General features: G+C 35.9%; 1 protein-coding gene across 1 annotated transcript; it reads left to right on the plus strand.

Annotated features, from left to right (window-relative positions):
* The first annotated feature begins 1,759 nt into the window (after nucleotides 1-1,759).
* cm (AP-3 complex subunit carmine) lies at nucleotides 1,760-16,389 on the plus strand. The gene is made up of 10 exons (XM_069844468.1): nucleotides 1,760-1,970; nucleotides 2,325-2,509; nucleotides 3,145-3,257; nucleotides 4,292-4,413; nucleotides 6,592-6,751; nucleotides 8,958-9,071; nucleotides 9,592-9,771; nucleotides 10,884-11,042; nucleotides 13,222-13,272; nucleotides 16,099-16,389. The coding sequence occupies exons 1-10, from the start codon at nucleotides 1,936-1,938 to the stop codon at nucleotides 16,231-16,233; spliced, it is 1,254 nt and encodes a 417-aa protein (XP_069700569.1). The 5' UTR covers nucleotides 1,760-1,935; the 3' UTR covers nucleotides 16,234-16,389.
* The last annotated feature ends 198 nt before the right edge of the window (nucleotides 16,390-16,587 follow it).

Genomic DNA, 16,587 nt, shown 5'->3' on the forward strand with positions numbered 1-16,587 from the left:
AATAGTATTATAATATTTACACAGTACTGTGAAATGTCAAGAATTCATCTACAGAATAGAAAGTGTGAGATATTAAGTAATTTGTTAGTTTTACCTTAAATAATGCAGGGTTTTGGCTATGATTCTTAATGTCTTCAGGAAGACTATTGAACATTTTTATCGCCATGTAACGTACTCCCCTTTGAAAGCATGATAAATTTGATGATGGCGTATGAAAATCATTCCTTCTGCGGGTATTTATACTATCAGACGCTAAATAACCTAGATGTTGATACAACGTCGTAAAATAACCCAATAAAATTTTAAAAATTAAAAACTATCTCGATTAATTAAAATGTGTCTCAGGAAACATATAGCAGAGTCCGTATAGGCCAGTTTCTGTCTGACGCTTTTCCAATTCGCTGCGGGTTAAAGCAAGGAGATGCACTATCACCCTAGATCATATAGTATTATATATGGTCTAGGCTATCACCTTTACTTTTTAAAAGTCAGATAAAGTCAACCAGAGGGTGTCGAGAGGTTAAGGCCACCTTTACAGACCATCGGCATTTAATGGCAGTAAGGATGTCAGTCCTAAGTAACTGCCGTCGCTTTACCCCCAAGGAAATGCTCCTGGTACTCATTTCTGTTAGAGACTGAATGAATCTCAGGACCATAATGCGGGAAAGTCCGGCCGGAAGAATTAGATCAATGGAAAAATCCTTGACCCCATCAGGAAACGAACCCGCGACTTTCCGGCTTGTAGCATTAGGCCTACGTCTTAACCGCGCGTTCCGTTGTGCAAATTAAGCAACGTTTTTAATAGTTAACTACAAGTTTTAACAGCTACAAGTGCTCAACGATAAGCGGTTACCATTTTCACCTGTCGAGCTGTATTTTCAATCTTAATACAACAATTAGCATGTAACATTCATTAAAAAAAAATCAATTTCGTATTATTTTATATATTTATTTTTAGGCAGAAAAAATTCAGAGAGCGGCGAGAGGGTGGTTAGGCATTCTCAGTGTATAAGCCTATAAGGTCCCTTTACCATTCCATTTAAACCTACCGCCATGGATAAATATATATTCAACTATGCTACCGCGATCCCTCAACCCCGATCCCAGGAGTTACCATTAGTAAGTCTAAGGTTACCATGTGCCCTGTGGAGAGCGCACGGTGCGTAGCGCTACAACGATTGAACACATATCCACGGCGTCCAAGTTCGGCGACGACCCACAGGTGACTCTACATCGGAGCAAGCCCGAAAGCTATGAAAGAAACGGAGATGATGATGAAAGACGAGAAGTGTAATTATGATGGTGAAAGAAATCCGACATGCTTCGATTGGTTGTGGGAAAACCTCAACCAGATAACTTGCCCCAACCAGGATTCGAACCAGGGCCCGCTCGTTTCACGGGCAGACGTGCTAATCGTTACTCCTTAGCGATGGACGAAATGACGGGATGGCGAAAAAAACAACTGCGACTTTGTCCGTGTGGATTGCAATGAAACATTTCACGATTATAAATACTTTTTTACCATAATATTTTATAATCGTCAAAGACGTTATATAATCGTAATGGAACTCACAGATTGTGCACGAAATTATTGGTATTTATTTTTCAGACATGCTCATTAAGTGCTCATTGGCATCTCACAGCCTCCATGATCCTAGCGCGAGACTCTCGTGTATTTTACCACATTTGGCACCCCTGATCACGATCAGGACTCGGCACACTTGGCAGAGTATTTCTTCAAGAGTGGTAAATTTGATGTTGAATTGTGTGGTAACATTGCTTCATGTCAGCTGAATGTTGTATTGGCAGGATTAGCTGTCAACTATGGCAAGACCGTAAAAATGGGACCATTGGTGTAACGGATAGCACAGTTTAGTAGTACCTGTGAAAATATTTTTTCTTCGTTAACTTAATTCCATATAAATAATATCCAATATGATTCATAGCCTCTTTATAATAAATTCATCAGGGTAAGTTACATTTTGTATATAAGGTTAGGTTTCTAAACATCATATGGTTAAGACTGTTCGTTTAAGTAGTAATTTACGGGCCCAGTTTAGTAATTGAAACTTTTTAAGAGGGTGTATGGAGATTTTGCCATATGTGTAAAAAGTTACATAAATTCTAGACTATGTAATAATTAATTACTATAATTAAATTTCGAACACATTCAGCTTGCCATTGATGTGCATTTGTCTTATACCCATTTGGTAGACCTATCAGAAAAAACAACTAATTATAATGGCAAAGCTTTGCGGGAGAATAACCATAACATATGTATACCGACAACCATAACCTCTCCTCATGATTTTACTGCATTTCAGGGATGTGTTTATGGAGAAACACTGGAAGAGTGTCGTATCACGCTCAGTATGTGATTATTTCTTCGATCAACAGCGGAAAGTTGGCAGTCCTGAAGATATGCCACCTGTCATTGCAACCCCTCATCATTATTTAATCAGTATCCATAGATGCTGTATGTTTTTTGTAGCAGTTTGCATGACTGAAGGTGTGTGTAAACTATAATAAAATTGTTACGTTTTTGTATTCCTAAGCAGCATTATATTTACTCATACAATAGCCACTTTGTGAATAACATAATAAGTAGTAGCTCTAGATTTCCCAAGTGTTTGTCTCTTTATACGGTCCTCAATTTCACTATGAGAATCCTGGAGGTAGAAAAAGTTTATAAGAATGTTCCAATGTTTACTACCTTTTATAAGTCCATTGCTTTGGGTGGGTAATTACAAGACTACATAGAATGACTGTGTCACCTACTGTTAGTTGTATATTGAACATTTGTTGAGTATAACATTTGCAGGCCTATTCCATTTTCGGTATAAACAGTCATACACTGTAGTGATTATAAATAAAAATAATACGATTTTGTAGCTATATAAACAGTGGAAAAGAAAATAAATCAGCAGTTATCTAGTTTACTTAGCTCAATAGCTGGCATATGGCTAGTGGCATCGGAAATTATCTTTATTTCATGAAATTGTTTAATTACTACAGTAATTGGGCTAATTTAGGTTTGGTTTGTTTCTGTGTATTGTCGGAGGGGACGAAGCTCTTGAGATTTTGTCTCTAAATAGATTGATCATATTGAGCTACATAAACTAGATAATTTTTTTTTAATTACAGTTCCTCCATTATTTGTTATTGAATTTCTTCATCGAGTGGTTGACACATTTGAAGATTACTTCAGTGAATGTACTGAATCCATCATCAAGGAGCACTATGTTGTGGTTTATGAGGTAACTGCATTTCAGTATCTAATTTTTGTTATTGTAGAATATTAATACATCTCGCTCTTGCATTACAGTACATGTTAATTGGAATGCGCTGCTGCCAAGTATTAGGTATGGTAACATCCAGGTGATACACAGTGCGAGAGAAGAGAGATTAACTTATATGCTGAAGGAACATAATTTTACCTATTCATCAGAGTGTGTTGTGTTAATATTTTATATGATTTTACATTATGGTATGTTTAGTTGGTCTCACGCTGTGGCCTAAGGCATTCTGCGCGCTGGTTTCAGTCCTCATGGAGTAAGAAATTTTCTCATGAAATGTCGGCCAATGTATGGGACTGATGGCTACCCAGAATCGTGATACACTTGCGGAGCTATGTTAGGTAGTGAAATCTGGTTACGAAAGTCAGCTGTAACAGCTGGAGGGATCATCATGCTAACCACACGATACCTCCATTCTGGTTGGATAATCATCCACGTCTACTTCGGCATATGGATGTGGGGCCAACAGTTGGCTGGTCAATCTGGGTGCTTAGAAGGCTGTAGCACCATGGATTATTATTATTATTATTGTTCATACATAGTTTTCTGCCCAAAGGCAGAGCTTTCACTGCAAACCCAGCATTCTCCAATCGTTCCTATTTCCTGCCTTCCTTTTTAATATAAATAATATCTTCCATGATATCTTTGTAAGTTTTTATGTACAAAGTTAGGCACAGAAAAAAAAAATTGAAATGTATTTTTCATACTTAGGAATTATGGAGATGGAGTGAGTACAAAATACGTTCCTTTTAATTCTCAGTTGTTCTTTCTGTTAATTCCTTCTCGTACTTTTTTTTTGTCATATTTTCGATGTGTTTCATTATCACTAGCTGGTATTTCTTATTGTATCATTCTTAACATCATTACCGTAGTGTAATTCTGTCTAGATGTCTCAAGAGTACGTAATAAGTATTTTTCTTATTATGTGCTTATTTGCAGTTTTCTTTATATTCTTGAGTATCATAACACAGTATTAATATTTATATTGTTTTCAGCTTCTTGATGAAATGTTGGACAATGGATTTCCACTGGCTACAGAATCTAACATTTTGAAAGAACTTATCAAACCACCAAATATCTTGAGAACAATAGCAAACACAGTTACTGGGAAATCCAAGTGAGTTTAATCACAGCCTAGTATATACAGTCACGAAGGTCAATATGTAGGGAATATGCATCCATAGATAGTTGCTAACCACTAGGATCGCTACTATCGTCTCATCACAGACAATGCAAAATAGTAGCGATGCAGTCTATTGTTCCTAGTACTCTCATCACCTCTAGCTTCATGACTGTATATACTAGACTGGTTTAATTGAGAATAAAGTACTATTGAAATTTGTTCATTTGTTTATAGAATTAACTATTGATATTCTTTTCTTCTTCTTTTTTTTTATCAGCTACTATACAATGTAAAGACAGACACGTCAGTCAATAAAATTCTTGGAGTGAATAAAAACATTGTAAAAACAAATACTCCTTTAAAACCATCATAAATTTCTTCATATTACAAATTTTCAATATGTTGGGTGTTGATTTATTTACAATGTAAGTAACAGAAACAATGGGAGATTTTGAATAATAAGATGTCCTGTAGTTTTCCAAAATGTTTAATTTCTTTTCCCTTTATAATACATATGAACATCTTTATTTGATTTAAACATTTCACTTTTGTTTTGTAAAAGAGCGCTGATTTATAAATACAGTAAATAAAGAAGTAGTGGTTAAAATCTTAACATTTCTAAAACTGTCTCCGAGAGATTCCCTCGATTTTAAATTAAAAATAATTCGTAAAATCCGTTTCTCAATGATAAAAACCCTCTGGATATTGCTTGCATTGTCCCAGAATGTTGTATTTTACATTGTGTACTAGCTGTTTGCCATTCTGCTGATGCATCTGTATAAACTGCTGAGTAGTATACACAAAGGTGACCCTGTCTACATGACCTGGAGCTGGGACTCGTTTAAGTGTTCCATCAAGAGCGTCAGTATGCTGTACATTGCAACAACATTTTTCTGGCGACCTTGAAGTCTCACTTTTAAGTTGTTCAAATGCTCACAAATGTCACACAAATAAGCCAAATCACAAATTCAGGTTTCGTCGCTTAGTTCTTGTATTTCCATGCCCTAAAAACAATTATACAATTATCAGAAGTAAATACATGAATCAGCAAATAATAAAATTTAGCGACAATACTAATAATTTCTCATTTAAATTAAAATGCTTTCTCCATTTTCACACACACATGAACGATACATCCACTTTGACCACATTTCAGGAATTCGAATTCCGCACAGTTAGTAAACTTTTCAAGCGGATTCCTGAGTTTCTCAGATATGATGTCAAATCTGAGTGTGGTAGCTTCCTTGAATAGTTGTAATACAATAATGATCCTATAATCATTTTTCTTATAACTAAATACCAGTGTCATTTACAGGACCATATATCTGTCAAAGGATTTTCCTTTATAAATTCTCATATTATTTTCACATCATTTCTATTCATAGCCAGGTTTCTCATTCATATAACAATACATGTCTTTGTAATGTTTTTGTATTAATATTTATGTGACGTGACTTTGCGTGCTTTTTTAGCCCATAACAGTATCACCTAAGCCACCGGCGTGGCTCAGTCGGTTAAGACGCTTGCCTGCCAGTCTGAAGTTGCGCTTGGGCGCAGGTTTGATCCCTGTTTGGATTGATTACCTGGTTGGGTTTTTTCCGAGGTTTTCCCCAACCGTAAGGTGAATGCCAGGTAATCTATGGCGAATCCTCGGCCTCATCTCGCCAAATACCATCTCCCTGTCACCAATCTCATCAACGCTAAATGACGTAGATAGCGTCGTTAAATAACCTACTAAAAAAACATTGTCTATTGGTTGCCATTAATCTATGGTGCATTTCTGTACTCAGTTTCTGTTACTTGTAATTAAGGTTCCCAGTTCTCTTCTACTGTACTGGAAAAAAAAATCAGAATTTTCATTCTCATTACATTGATGATGGAAGAGTCCAAATAATTCGACTCAGTATCAGTGATATAAAATCGCGACTCTCCTCACAAATAACACGCATTCACAGTGGGGATATGGTATCCAATGTTAAGTGTGTGTGTATTTTTCTATTTATCAGGGCCATAAAACTCGAAATATGCATTATGTACTGAGAATGCTCTGGTTTTTGATACTTCGTCAATGATTATGACGGGCGATGGTTGTGGAAGAAAATGAAGATAGACTATATAAGTACTGTGTATATTAGATGATACGCTACATAACATAATTGGATTTTTTTACAGTGTCAGTGCAACACTTCCAAGTGGCCAATTGTCTAATGTCCCCTGGCGTCGCACTGGTGTCAAGTACACCAACAATGAAGCTTATTTTGATGTGGTGGAAGAAGTGGATGCCATCATTGACAAGGCTGGATCTACAGTGTTTGCTGAAATACAAGGATATGTAAGCAGTTGTTATTGTTTAGTCAACTGTCCGAAGTAGGGTTGTCAACTGTTTAAGAAATTACGGGAGACTAAGCGATCTACAATATTTCACATAGAAAACTAACAAATTATTGAATTCAGTTAGTGGTATTAAAAACAATTTTATTCTACACTTAGGCAGTGAGGCTTAAATTAAGATTATTTTGGGACATTTTGCCTTGCGTAATGGTTTCAAACAAATTTTTTAAAATTCTTTACATGAGTAGTTGAAGTTGACTATGAATTGCAGTTCTGATTTGATTAAATGTGTCATGCTGTTTCGAACATCTGTTCACGCTCTCTGCATGAACTTTGCTGCCTGGTATGCTTACAACACAACTCACTACTCTTTTTTTCTAAATTTGTAGCTCTAACTTCGTTTGATTTTAAACTAGTGAGCCCTGAAACTGTTTCTGACAAATATTACCTTCTACAGAGATTGCACATTTCAGTGCATCCCTGGATGCTTGAAGATAAGAAAAATATGGTAGTCGAGAGACTTAATAATTAGGGCTGAATACGAGAAATCCTGGTAAATATGGGAGGATTGGCAACCCTAGTCCGAAAACAGGTCTGACAAAGTGATACCTATCACTTATGAGGCAACTAAGACAAGAGATAATGGGGTAAGGTGGTCAGTTCCTTTTCCCCTCTATTGCATACAGCGGTGACTAGTTACATATTACACTACTCAAATTTCTGATGTATACAAACAATATTGTTCTTTCAAGGGCCCGAACACACCCAATAATTTGTTGTTGTTATTATTATTATTATTATTATTATTAATTAATTAATTTTTTATTTTTACTAATGGCGGGTATTTGTTCGTCATTCACCCACATGAAGTGAGTTGTGTAGACCAATTTACTGAAGAGTCATTGCCCAGGGTGCGCCTTAGGAAGCTGATCTACAGTACACTCGCGAAGAGGAGATGATGGAGATTTGTTGGGATGCCACAGGAGAACCGGAGCTCCCAGAGAAAACCCTTGTGTTGTTTTAACTTGGATAATTAAAGTTTTATGCCTATTCTGTAATTGTAGTATAGTTTAAAATTCTGCTATTTGGATATTATCATAAGGTTGACTAAAATTAGCTAGAGCATCAGCAAATAAAGTAGTATTTAAATTGTATTATCTAATTTAAAATTCTTTGGTAAAAGTGCTTGCCATTATCTAGCGAATTCGTTAATAATAATAATGAATTTCGGAACAATAGGCAACCCTATTTTACTCATTGATTTATAATCTTTTCTACCATTGAATATATTGTTGTTTTTTTCTAATGCCAGGCGTTTGACAATAAAGTCATTTGACTTCTTGCACTCCAATATTTTTTAAAGATATTATCATGGTCAGCCACTGAAGCACAGATTTTGAGGTGTTCCGAATCCATTTCTTGGTTTGAGTTGCACAATGGGCAGTTAGGGGACTGATGTATTCCAATTCTATGCAGGTGTTTGGCCAAATAATCCTGGCCTGTTGCCAATCTAAATGCAGCTACAGACGATTTTCGTGGTAAATCGGGAATTAACTGTGGATTATGATAAACATTTTCTTGCCATGCTCTCTCCAATTGGAGTGAAAATGGAAAGTTGTAGCCGATTTAAGTGAACACCATATTTTAACGTTTTGGTGGCTACTTCATTCACACACAACCCCCAGAATGTCTGGAGGACCACACCTGCTGTTGGTCGACGGGTCCATTGGACCTAGCTGGGAGATCTTGTTGATCACCAGCTTTTCCCTCCTTAAGCCACTGGAGGACGATTTTAGTGCCATAGCAGGTCAGCACTAGGAACAGAAAAGTAGAAAGAGGAGGAAGGAAAGGGAAATGAACCCCTAGGCCTCGAATGCTCTAATACTGTCAGGGTCGAAGAAAGTAAGAGTTCAGTCAGGGGACTGGATAGGAAAGGGTAAAGAGGGAATTAGGTATTGAATAGAGGAAAATTATACCAAATTCAGTCATTAACTCATCAAGCTGACCAGTGCTAATTGATGAGTAGCCCCTCCCTTTAGTTCAGCTTGTAAAATTATGCTTACTAACAGCTGCACCACGGGAAGGTAGGGATGGGACATAAGGTATTTGTCCAGGTTGGTTCCTTAAGGCCTTCAATGGGAAGGATTAATGACTCTCCCCCCCTGTATCCGACAGATATTGTAGAACTTCTTTTTTTCTCTCCACAGATTGACTGCTGTATCAAATTAAGTGGCATGCCTGATCTGACACTATCATTTATGAATCCTCGGTTATTTGATGACGTTAGTTTTCATCCTTGTGTTCGTTTCAAGAGATGGGAGGTATGTTTTATGGAGTATTGTATTATTGTGTTTGTATTCAATATTGTTAATTCTTTTCCTTGAAGTTTTAAAGTATTTGACAGATGGTAACGTATTCAGTTCTTAAGTGGTGAAATCAATGTTGATTTAATAGTTATTTTGCTTTCTATTGGGTCCTAAGACTGTGGGTTCAAATCTAACAAAGCACAATAGTTCCTGAGTGCAAAAAAAACTCTTACAGAAGTAACACTGAAAGTTCCGTGATGTAGTTGTGCCTGAAATAACTGATGTGACGTGAAAATTGTCTTGAGGTCAGTTATTTCAATATTAAAGGCGTCATGAATAAAATTACGGTCCCACTGATATATTTAAGGATTTCATGTAATCATCTAACGGTAATATATATGAAATATAATGAAATGCCTACTAAAAATTTTATAGAAATAAATGAGAATTCATATTTTTATGTATATTCTGAATATAATGTGACGGTATGCGTATTTGAATGTGTTTATGTTATTGTATTGTGTTACTTTTACAGTCTGAGAGAATCTTGTCTTTCATTCCACCTGATGGCAATTTTCGGTTAATGTCTTATCATATTGGATCTCAAAATATTGTGGCCATTCCAATATATGTACGCCATAACATATCCTTCCGGGAAGCAGGCGGTGGGCGTCTTGACATTACTGTCGGACCAAAGCAAACCATTGGTAGAACAGTAAGTAAACCAGATTCATCTTTGCTATATATGAGTAACCATGTTCGCTCGAATTTTAGATCAGAGAGTTATCTGCCGAAGAAATTTTAACTTTCAGAGCAGATCTTTGTCCAGTCACTTTAACATTTAAGAGCTAAACAAATTTCATGTCAATCTATTTTCATATTATATATTGTTTACTTATTCATTCATTGGTATAGGGTATGTTTGTTAAGGAACGCCTTTGGTTTCACTTCAAACTTTCAAAATTAAAATTATTCAAATCAACTTTACAGGGAGTTATACCTGAAATCTTGATCTGCATAATACACGTCACTGTTCGTTAACAGAAAACCACAATTTAAGTCATACGGAGTTAGTGTGCACTCGAAGTTGGTTGCTTGACGGTTGTCAGCCCACTTTGAGGTCTGTGGATATAGAGGGAAGAATTGGATCGGTGTTGGGTAGAGTTCCCGGGTAGCTCAGTTGGTAGAGCGTTGGTACGTTAAACCAAAGGTCCCAGGTTCGATGCCTGGCCCCGGAAAAATTTTTCCCTCGAAATTAATCAAATCATCTTTACAGGGAGTTATACCTGAAATCATGATTTGCATAATACACGTCACTGTTCGTTAACAGAAAACCACAATTTAAGTCATACGGAATTAGTGTGCACTCGAAGTTGGTTGCTTGACAGTTGTCAGCCCACTTTGAGGTCTGTGGATATAGAGGGAAGAATTGGATCGGTGTTGGGTAGAGTTCCCAGATAGCTCAGTTGGTAGAGCGTTGGTACGTTAAACCAAAGGTCCCGGGTTCGATGCCCGGCCCTGGAACAATTTTTCCCTCGAAATTATTAAAATTTTACTATTTATTATTTATAATTCATAATGGTGTACTCCGTAATATGTTCTGTTACTTACTTCTTTAATTAGATTTGTATGAATAATAAGTCTAAATAACATTTGCCACCTTTTAGGACTGTATTTGGAGTTTCAGTTATTGAAATTACATGTTACACAAAGTACGAGTATTTAAAACAAATGGAAATAGTGTATTCATTTCTTTGAGGCTAATATTGGTAATTATTTTACAATTATGTTTCCATTTGCAGTTCAGCCCTCTTCTTTATTTTTTAGGTTGAATCTGTGATTATTGAGATACCCATGCCGAGGGCTGTCCTTAATTGCAGCCTCACTCCCAATCAAGGGAAATACTCGTTTGATCCCGTTAGTAAAGTACTGATCTGGGATGTAGGACGTATTGATACAGCAAAGTTGCCTAGCTTGCGTGGCACGGTGAGTTGAAAATAATATTCTTTGGTCGGCGGGAAAAGGCATAAGTAAAAAAAGTCGATTTTTCTGTTGTACCTGATCACATAAGTCTAGTATTTTTCCTAATTTTTGAAATAATAAAATTTCTTGTATTTTAAATTGAAAAGGATCTTACTTTAACCAACATACATGAATTTTCATTATTATACTTATATTCTACACCTACCTACCTTGTCTCCCGTTTCAGTTACCTGTCATCATATCATAATCTCTTCACACACACGCAAAATAGCCGCATACTAGCCATACCAACACATAAGACATCATCGTATTCATCATCATACACAATCTCGCTCTCGCGCTTGTGGAATACCCTACCCAGTGACATCAGAGACTGTCGGAATTTAGTAGCTTTCAAAAGCAAGCTTATTAAGCATTTTCTTACTGCGTAGAGTAGGTTTAATTTGTACTTAATAAGAGAAATGCTTCTCGCTTCTTAACTTTTACAATAAACTGTCTAGCTTTTATTAATCAGTTAATCTTTTGGTACTTTGATTTTTATTGTATCTGTAAATTTAATATTAATTGTAATTATAATTGTTGTTGTTTTCTAATGCCAGGCGTTTGACAATAAAGTCATTTGACCTCTTGCATTCCAATATTTTTCAAAGATATTATCATGACCAGCCACTGAAGCACAGATTTTGAGGTGTTCCGAATCCATTTCTTGGTTTGAGTTGCGCAATGGACAGTTAGGGGACTGATTTATTCCAATTCTATGCAGGTGTTTGGCCAAACAATCATGGCCTGTAGCCAATCTAAATACAGCTACAGACGATTTTCGTGGTAAATCGGGAATTAACTGTGGCTTTTGATGCAGAGAGTTCCATTTTTTCCCTTGGGATTGTGTTATCAAGTTTTGTTTGTTGAAGTCTAAGTATGTAGATTTAATAAATCTTTTCACAGAGTAATACGTAGATTTAGTAACAGGTCTGTAAGTAGCAGTGCTGTCCTTCTTTGCTAAAGCATCCGTTATCTCTACCAGGTTAAATAAATAAATAAATAAAAATAAAATATTCAGTTAAGAGTAACGTAAAAAAAAAGTCTATCCTGAAAAATGATTTTCTTTGACTTATGTACCTTTTCCTGCCGACCAAAGAATAACAAATGCTTTCTGGGTAATATTATTTTTTAAACTTAAGACTGTCTTTTTCATATTTCATTTTGTGCCATTTCCCAAGAGAACATAATAGAAATCTGCCGGACTCCAGTACTTCATCACCAATATGAATAAATAATGCATTTCTCATTGTGTATGTATTCGATATGGAAGGTTTACTATTAAGGAACATTTCAGACATCTTATTAGAGGATATGGTATTTGGTAAGAAATTAAGTTTTGCATGTCAGACATAAATTTTATTCTGCAAACATACTAAGCTACGGCAGAAGACTCACTAAACCAATTGAGGACTGTTTTTGCAAAACTTGCTAACTGAAAAAAACTAAATTTTACAGGAGAGACAAAACAATATAGTAAGCAAGTTTTGCTGTAACTCTCACTTATAGCAGAAAGCAAGTTTTGAAAAAACGATCACACTTTGACACACTACAATGAAGAGAAATAACCCAATCTTACTAAGACGCTTTGAACATCATGTAGAGGCCTGCCTTATGTTAACGCATCCATCAAAATCTCAATTTTGCAAATTTTGCAGTTAGCAAGTTTTGCAAAAACGGTCCTCAATTATTAAAACTTCTTTAATTTTTTCTCAAGTCTGGCAAAATTTCTTTTGTTTTCATATTAATTTATTTCTGTTTTACATTTTTGTTTTGTTGCACTTATACAATCTTATATTAAACCCAAGGAGCTACGAAACGTCATTTATACATTCTAAATTAATTTTTCCCGAAATTAGGTTTGCTGTGAACATGAAAGAATGCGAAAATATAATACAAGTTCAATGTTAAGTTGCAGGCCATTTTGAAATTAAAAAGAGATTTTGATATTCTATGTACAGTGATTTGTAATAAACTTTTAAATGGGTTTTTACGAAAAAATATCGAAATCAATGTTCCTAACATCACATAATTCGCAAAATGGGAAAGTAAAATGAATCTCACATCATTCAGCATTGTGTGTTAATATTTAATGTGTCATGAAAGACTAAGAATGGAGCGTAATCTGACTGGTATGTTGCAGATCAATCTCCAGTCTGGTGCAGCGGCTGTGGAGTCAAATCCAGCTATCAATGTAAGTACCAGGTTGTGACAATAACATGAGAGCAACAAGATGCTTGCAATTAATAGAGCAAGAATGTTTCGAAAACTTGACAAAGTTAATATTATATAATTTGTTTTGGCATACGTGCATATTGAATCACTGGAGGATTGCACTGTTTTGTGAATGTTTTCAATAGCAGAAAAATTTAATCCTTGTATGATTTGTTATTTTCCCATATCAAGGACAGCTCTCTGTCTACCTCCTTTTCTTTTTTCCAGTTCTTTCTTTTTTTTCTGCTTAGCATAGAAATGCTATAAATATGGGAAATGCCTGTTATTATTCGGTTGAGAAACTTTTATCATCCAGTCTGCTGTCAAAAAATCTGAAAGTTAGAATTTATAAAACAGTTATATTACCGGTTGCTCTGTATGGTTGTGAAACTTGGACTCTCACTTTGAGAGAGGAAGAGAGATTAAGGGTGTTTGAGAATAAGGTGCTTAGGAAAATATTTGGGGCTAAGAGGGATGAAGTTACAGGAGAATGGAGAAAGTTACACAACGCAGAACTGCACGCATTGTATTCTTCACCTGACATAATTAGGAACATAAAATCCAGACGTTTGAGATGGGCAGGGCATATAGCACGTATGGGCGAATCCAGAAATGCATATAGAGTGTTAGTTGGGAGACCGGAGGGAAAAAGACCTTTCGGGAGGTCGAGACGTAGGTAGGAAGATAATAGTAAAATGGATTTGAGGGAGGTGGGATATGATGATAGAGAATGGATTAATCTTGCCCAGGATAGGGACCAATGGCGGGCTTATGTGAGGGCGGCAATGAACCTCCGGGTTCTTTAAAAGCCAGTAAGTAAGTATAGAAATGCTGGATCTCCGATTATTGGCATCTTGTTAGTTATATTTTATATAGTTGATCATTTATAATATAGAACATATAAAAACAATTAATTTTGGCTTAATTTTAATTTCCTTTGCTATTATTGCATACTTTTTTCATCTTGAGTATTACACCACAGACAAATAGGATTATCAGAAATGTAAAATCGGTGTCGGTACAGTTGTGTGACAATGTGACCTGTTCTGGAACACATTCTTCTATACTGTCCATCCACAAACCACAAAAGAAGTAAATTAAAATCATCAGTACCAGTTGCAGAAGACACAGCTCTGCAGTATATATTGACTACACCCCATCTCTGGCTACTAGCAATGAACACCGATCAAAATACCCCTCATTTCTCGTGAAAAACAAAAACTGAATAGACTACAGTGGACTTTATGTTGTCAGCAAACAGCTGGATACATTAAGAAGATTGATTGATCCCATACTTTTTTACACTGTTTCTTTATAAATAATGCAAATTTTATGCTAACATAGTTTCCTTTGTGAAACACTTGTCTATAAGTAATTTATGAAGAAGAATCATTGAAAATGTAGAATCTGTATAATCAATGTTTCTCCCATCCCAATGGCAGATACTTGTGTCATTCACCCAAGCATTCTGTGTAGGAGGGACACGCAGAAATTGTAGACTCTTTGCCAATCATGATGTTGTCCTTGGTGCACTATTGGAGGTGGAATACGATAAGGGAAATGGGAGTATTCTGTGGAAACCTGCCACTGAATACTGTCTTTGTCTGCCACGAATTCCACTTAAACTCATCTCACTAAGATTCTGCAGTGCACACCTGTGGAGTAACGGTTAGCGCATCTGGCCGCGAAACCAGGTGGCCCAGGTTCGATTTCCAGTCGGGGCAAGTTACCTCGTTGCGGTTTTTTCTGGGGTTTTCCCTCAACCCAATATGAGCAAATGCTGGGTAACTTCTGGTGTTGGACTTCGGACTCATTTCACCGGCATTATCACCTTCATCTCATTCAGATGCTAAATAACCTAAGACGTTGATAAAGCGTCGTAAAATAATCTACTTAAATATGTCAACTTTATTTTCTTTCTTTCCCCACTTCCCTTTTTCTTGTTCATTCTTATTGTCTCCATTGTTTCATCTGAAATTATAATCTTATTGTGTGATTCACCAACATTAGTTGCTTGTAGAATTGCTTTAAAGAATATGTGACTTTTATTATCTTCACATTAACTATGATTGTTTAAGTTAGACGCATATAATAGTACATTATGCAACGAGCCTATAATGATAGTAATTAAGAATCGAGTATGGATATTTATGAAACGAGCGCAAGCGAGTTTCATAATTTTCATACGAGCTTCTTAATTACCATTATAGGCGAGTTTCATACGACTTTTTATGCTCGACCATATTTCTAACTTGAAATTACCGGTATTCAGATGTATCTGACAAGATCGGAAGTGACCTTGTTCTAGGTCGTGAATTGTGAGATGTGCGCAGACGCGGAAGTATTGATTTTTTCCAAGGAACAATAATGTCATTGACCTTGACGTAGTCCCATTAAACTTGATAATATTATAATATTATAACCTTGATTATTGAATTCAACATTGAAAAACGAGATGACAAATTGAATTTATTTGAATATTATTTACAATTAACGCTAATTATTATAGTAACAGAACATAACCTTCTGCGACAGTATTGGATTTCCAGCCTCCGTGACTTTTCGCTAATTCTCTTTCGATTGCATATCCGAGAATAATCGATACTTGCGGTTTTATAACGGTACAAAGCTGACTTGTCATTGGCTGAACACATGTATGCTGAGTTATCATTGGCTGAAGACCTGTACTTTAATGAGTAGGTGTACTTTAATGACATGCATTAAAGGACTGCTACCAGGTGTATAATTACTACATTTCGGCATGGTCGAGCATAAATAATAATATATTTCACTTTTTAAATTCCAGGTCCAGTTCACCATCAGCCAGCTAGCTGTTTCGGGACTCAAAGTGAATCGTCTTGATATGTATGGTGAAAAGTACAAACCTTTTAAAGGTGTCAAATACATTACGAAAGCTGGTCGCTTCCAGATCAGAATGTAAATTCTGGGAAAAGCATTTGTGGCCTAATCACAAGAAAGGATTGTGTCAGGTAATGTTATGATGTGATTTGTTCTAACTTACAAAAGTGATGTATTTCGGAAATAAAAGCTATTTCATTAAGAATAAATTTCATTGTATACAGATATACACTAAGAAGGAGTTGTATTTTTTAAGTAAATAGGCATCGTTAGTTGGTTTTCGTTAATCAGTCTTAGGCCCGATTGTATAAACCATTTAATCTTAGATCAGAGGTTAAATTGATCCTTGTTTCAGCTGAACTTGGAATTTTGTGTTGTATAACGTCTAATCTGAGATTAATTTGTCTCAAACTAAAGTCAACTTTGACTGAAGAAA

The sequence above is a fragment of the Periplaneta americana genome, chromosome 13, assembly GCF_040183065.1.
Source record: "Periplaneta americana isolate PAMFEO1 chromosome 13, P.americana_PAMFEO1_priV1, whole genome shotgun sequence".
Taxonomy (NCBI): Eukaryota; Metazoa; Arthropoda; class Insecta; order Blattodea; family Blattidae; genus Periplaneta; species Periplaneta americana.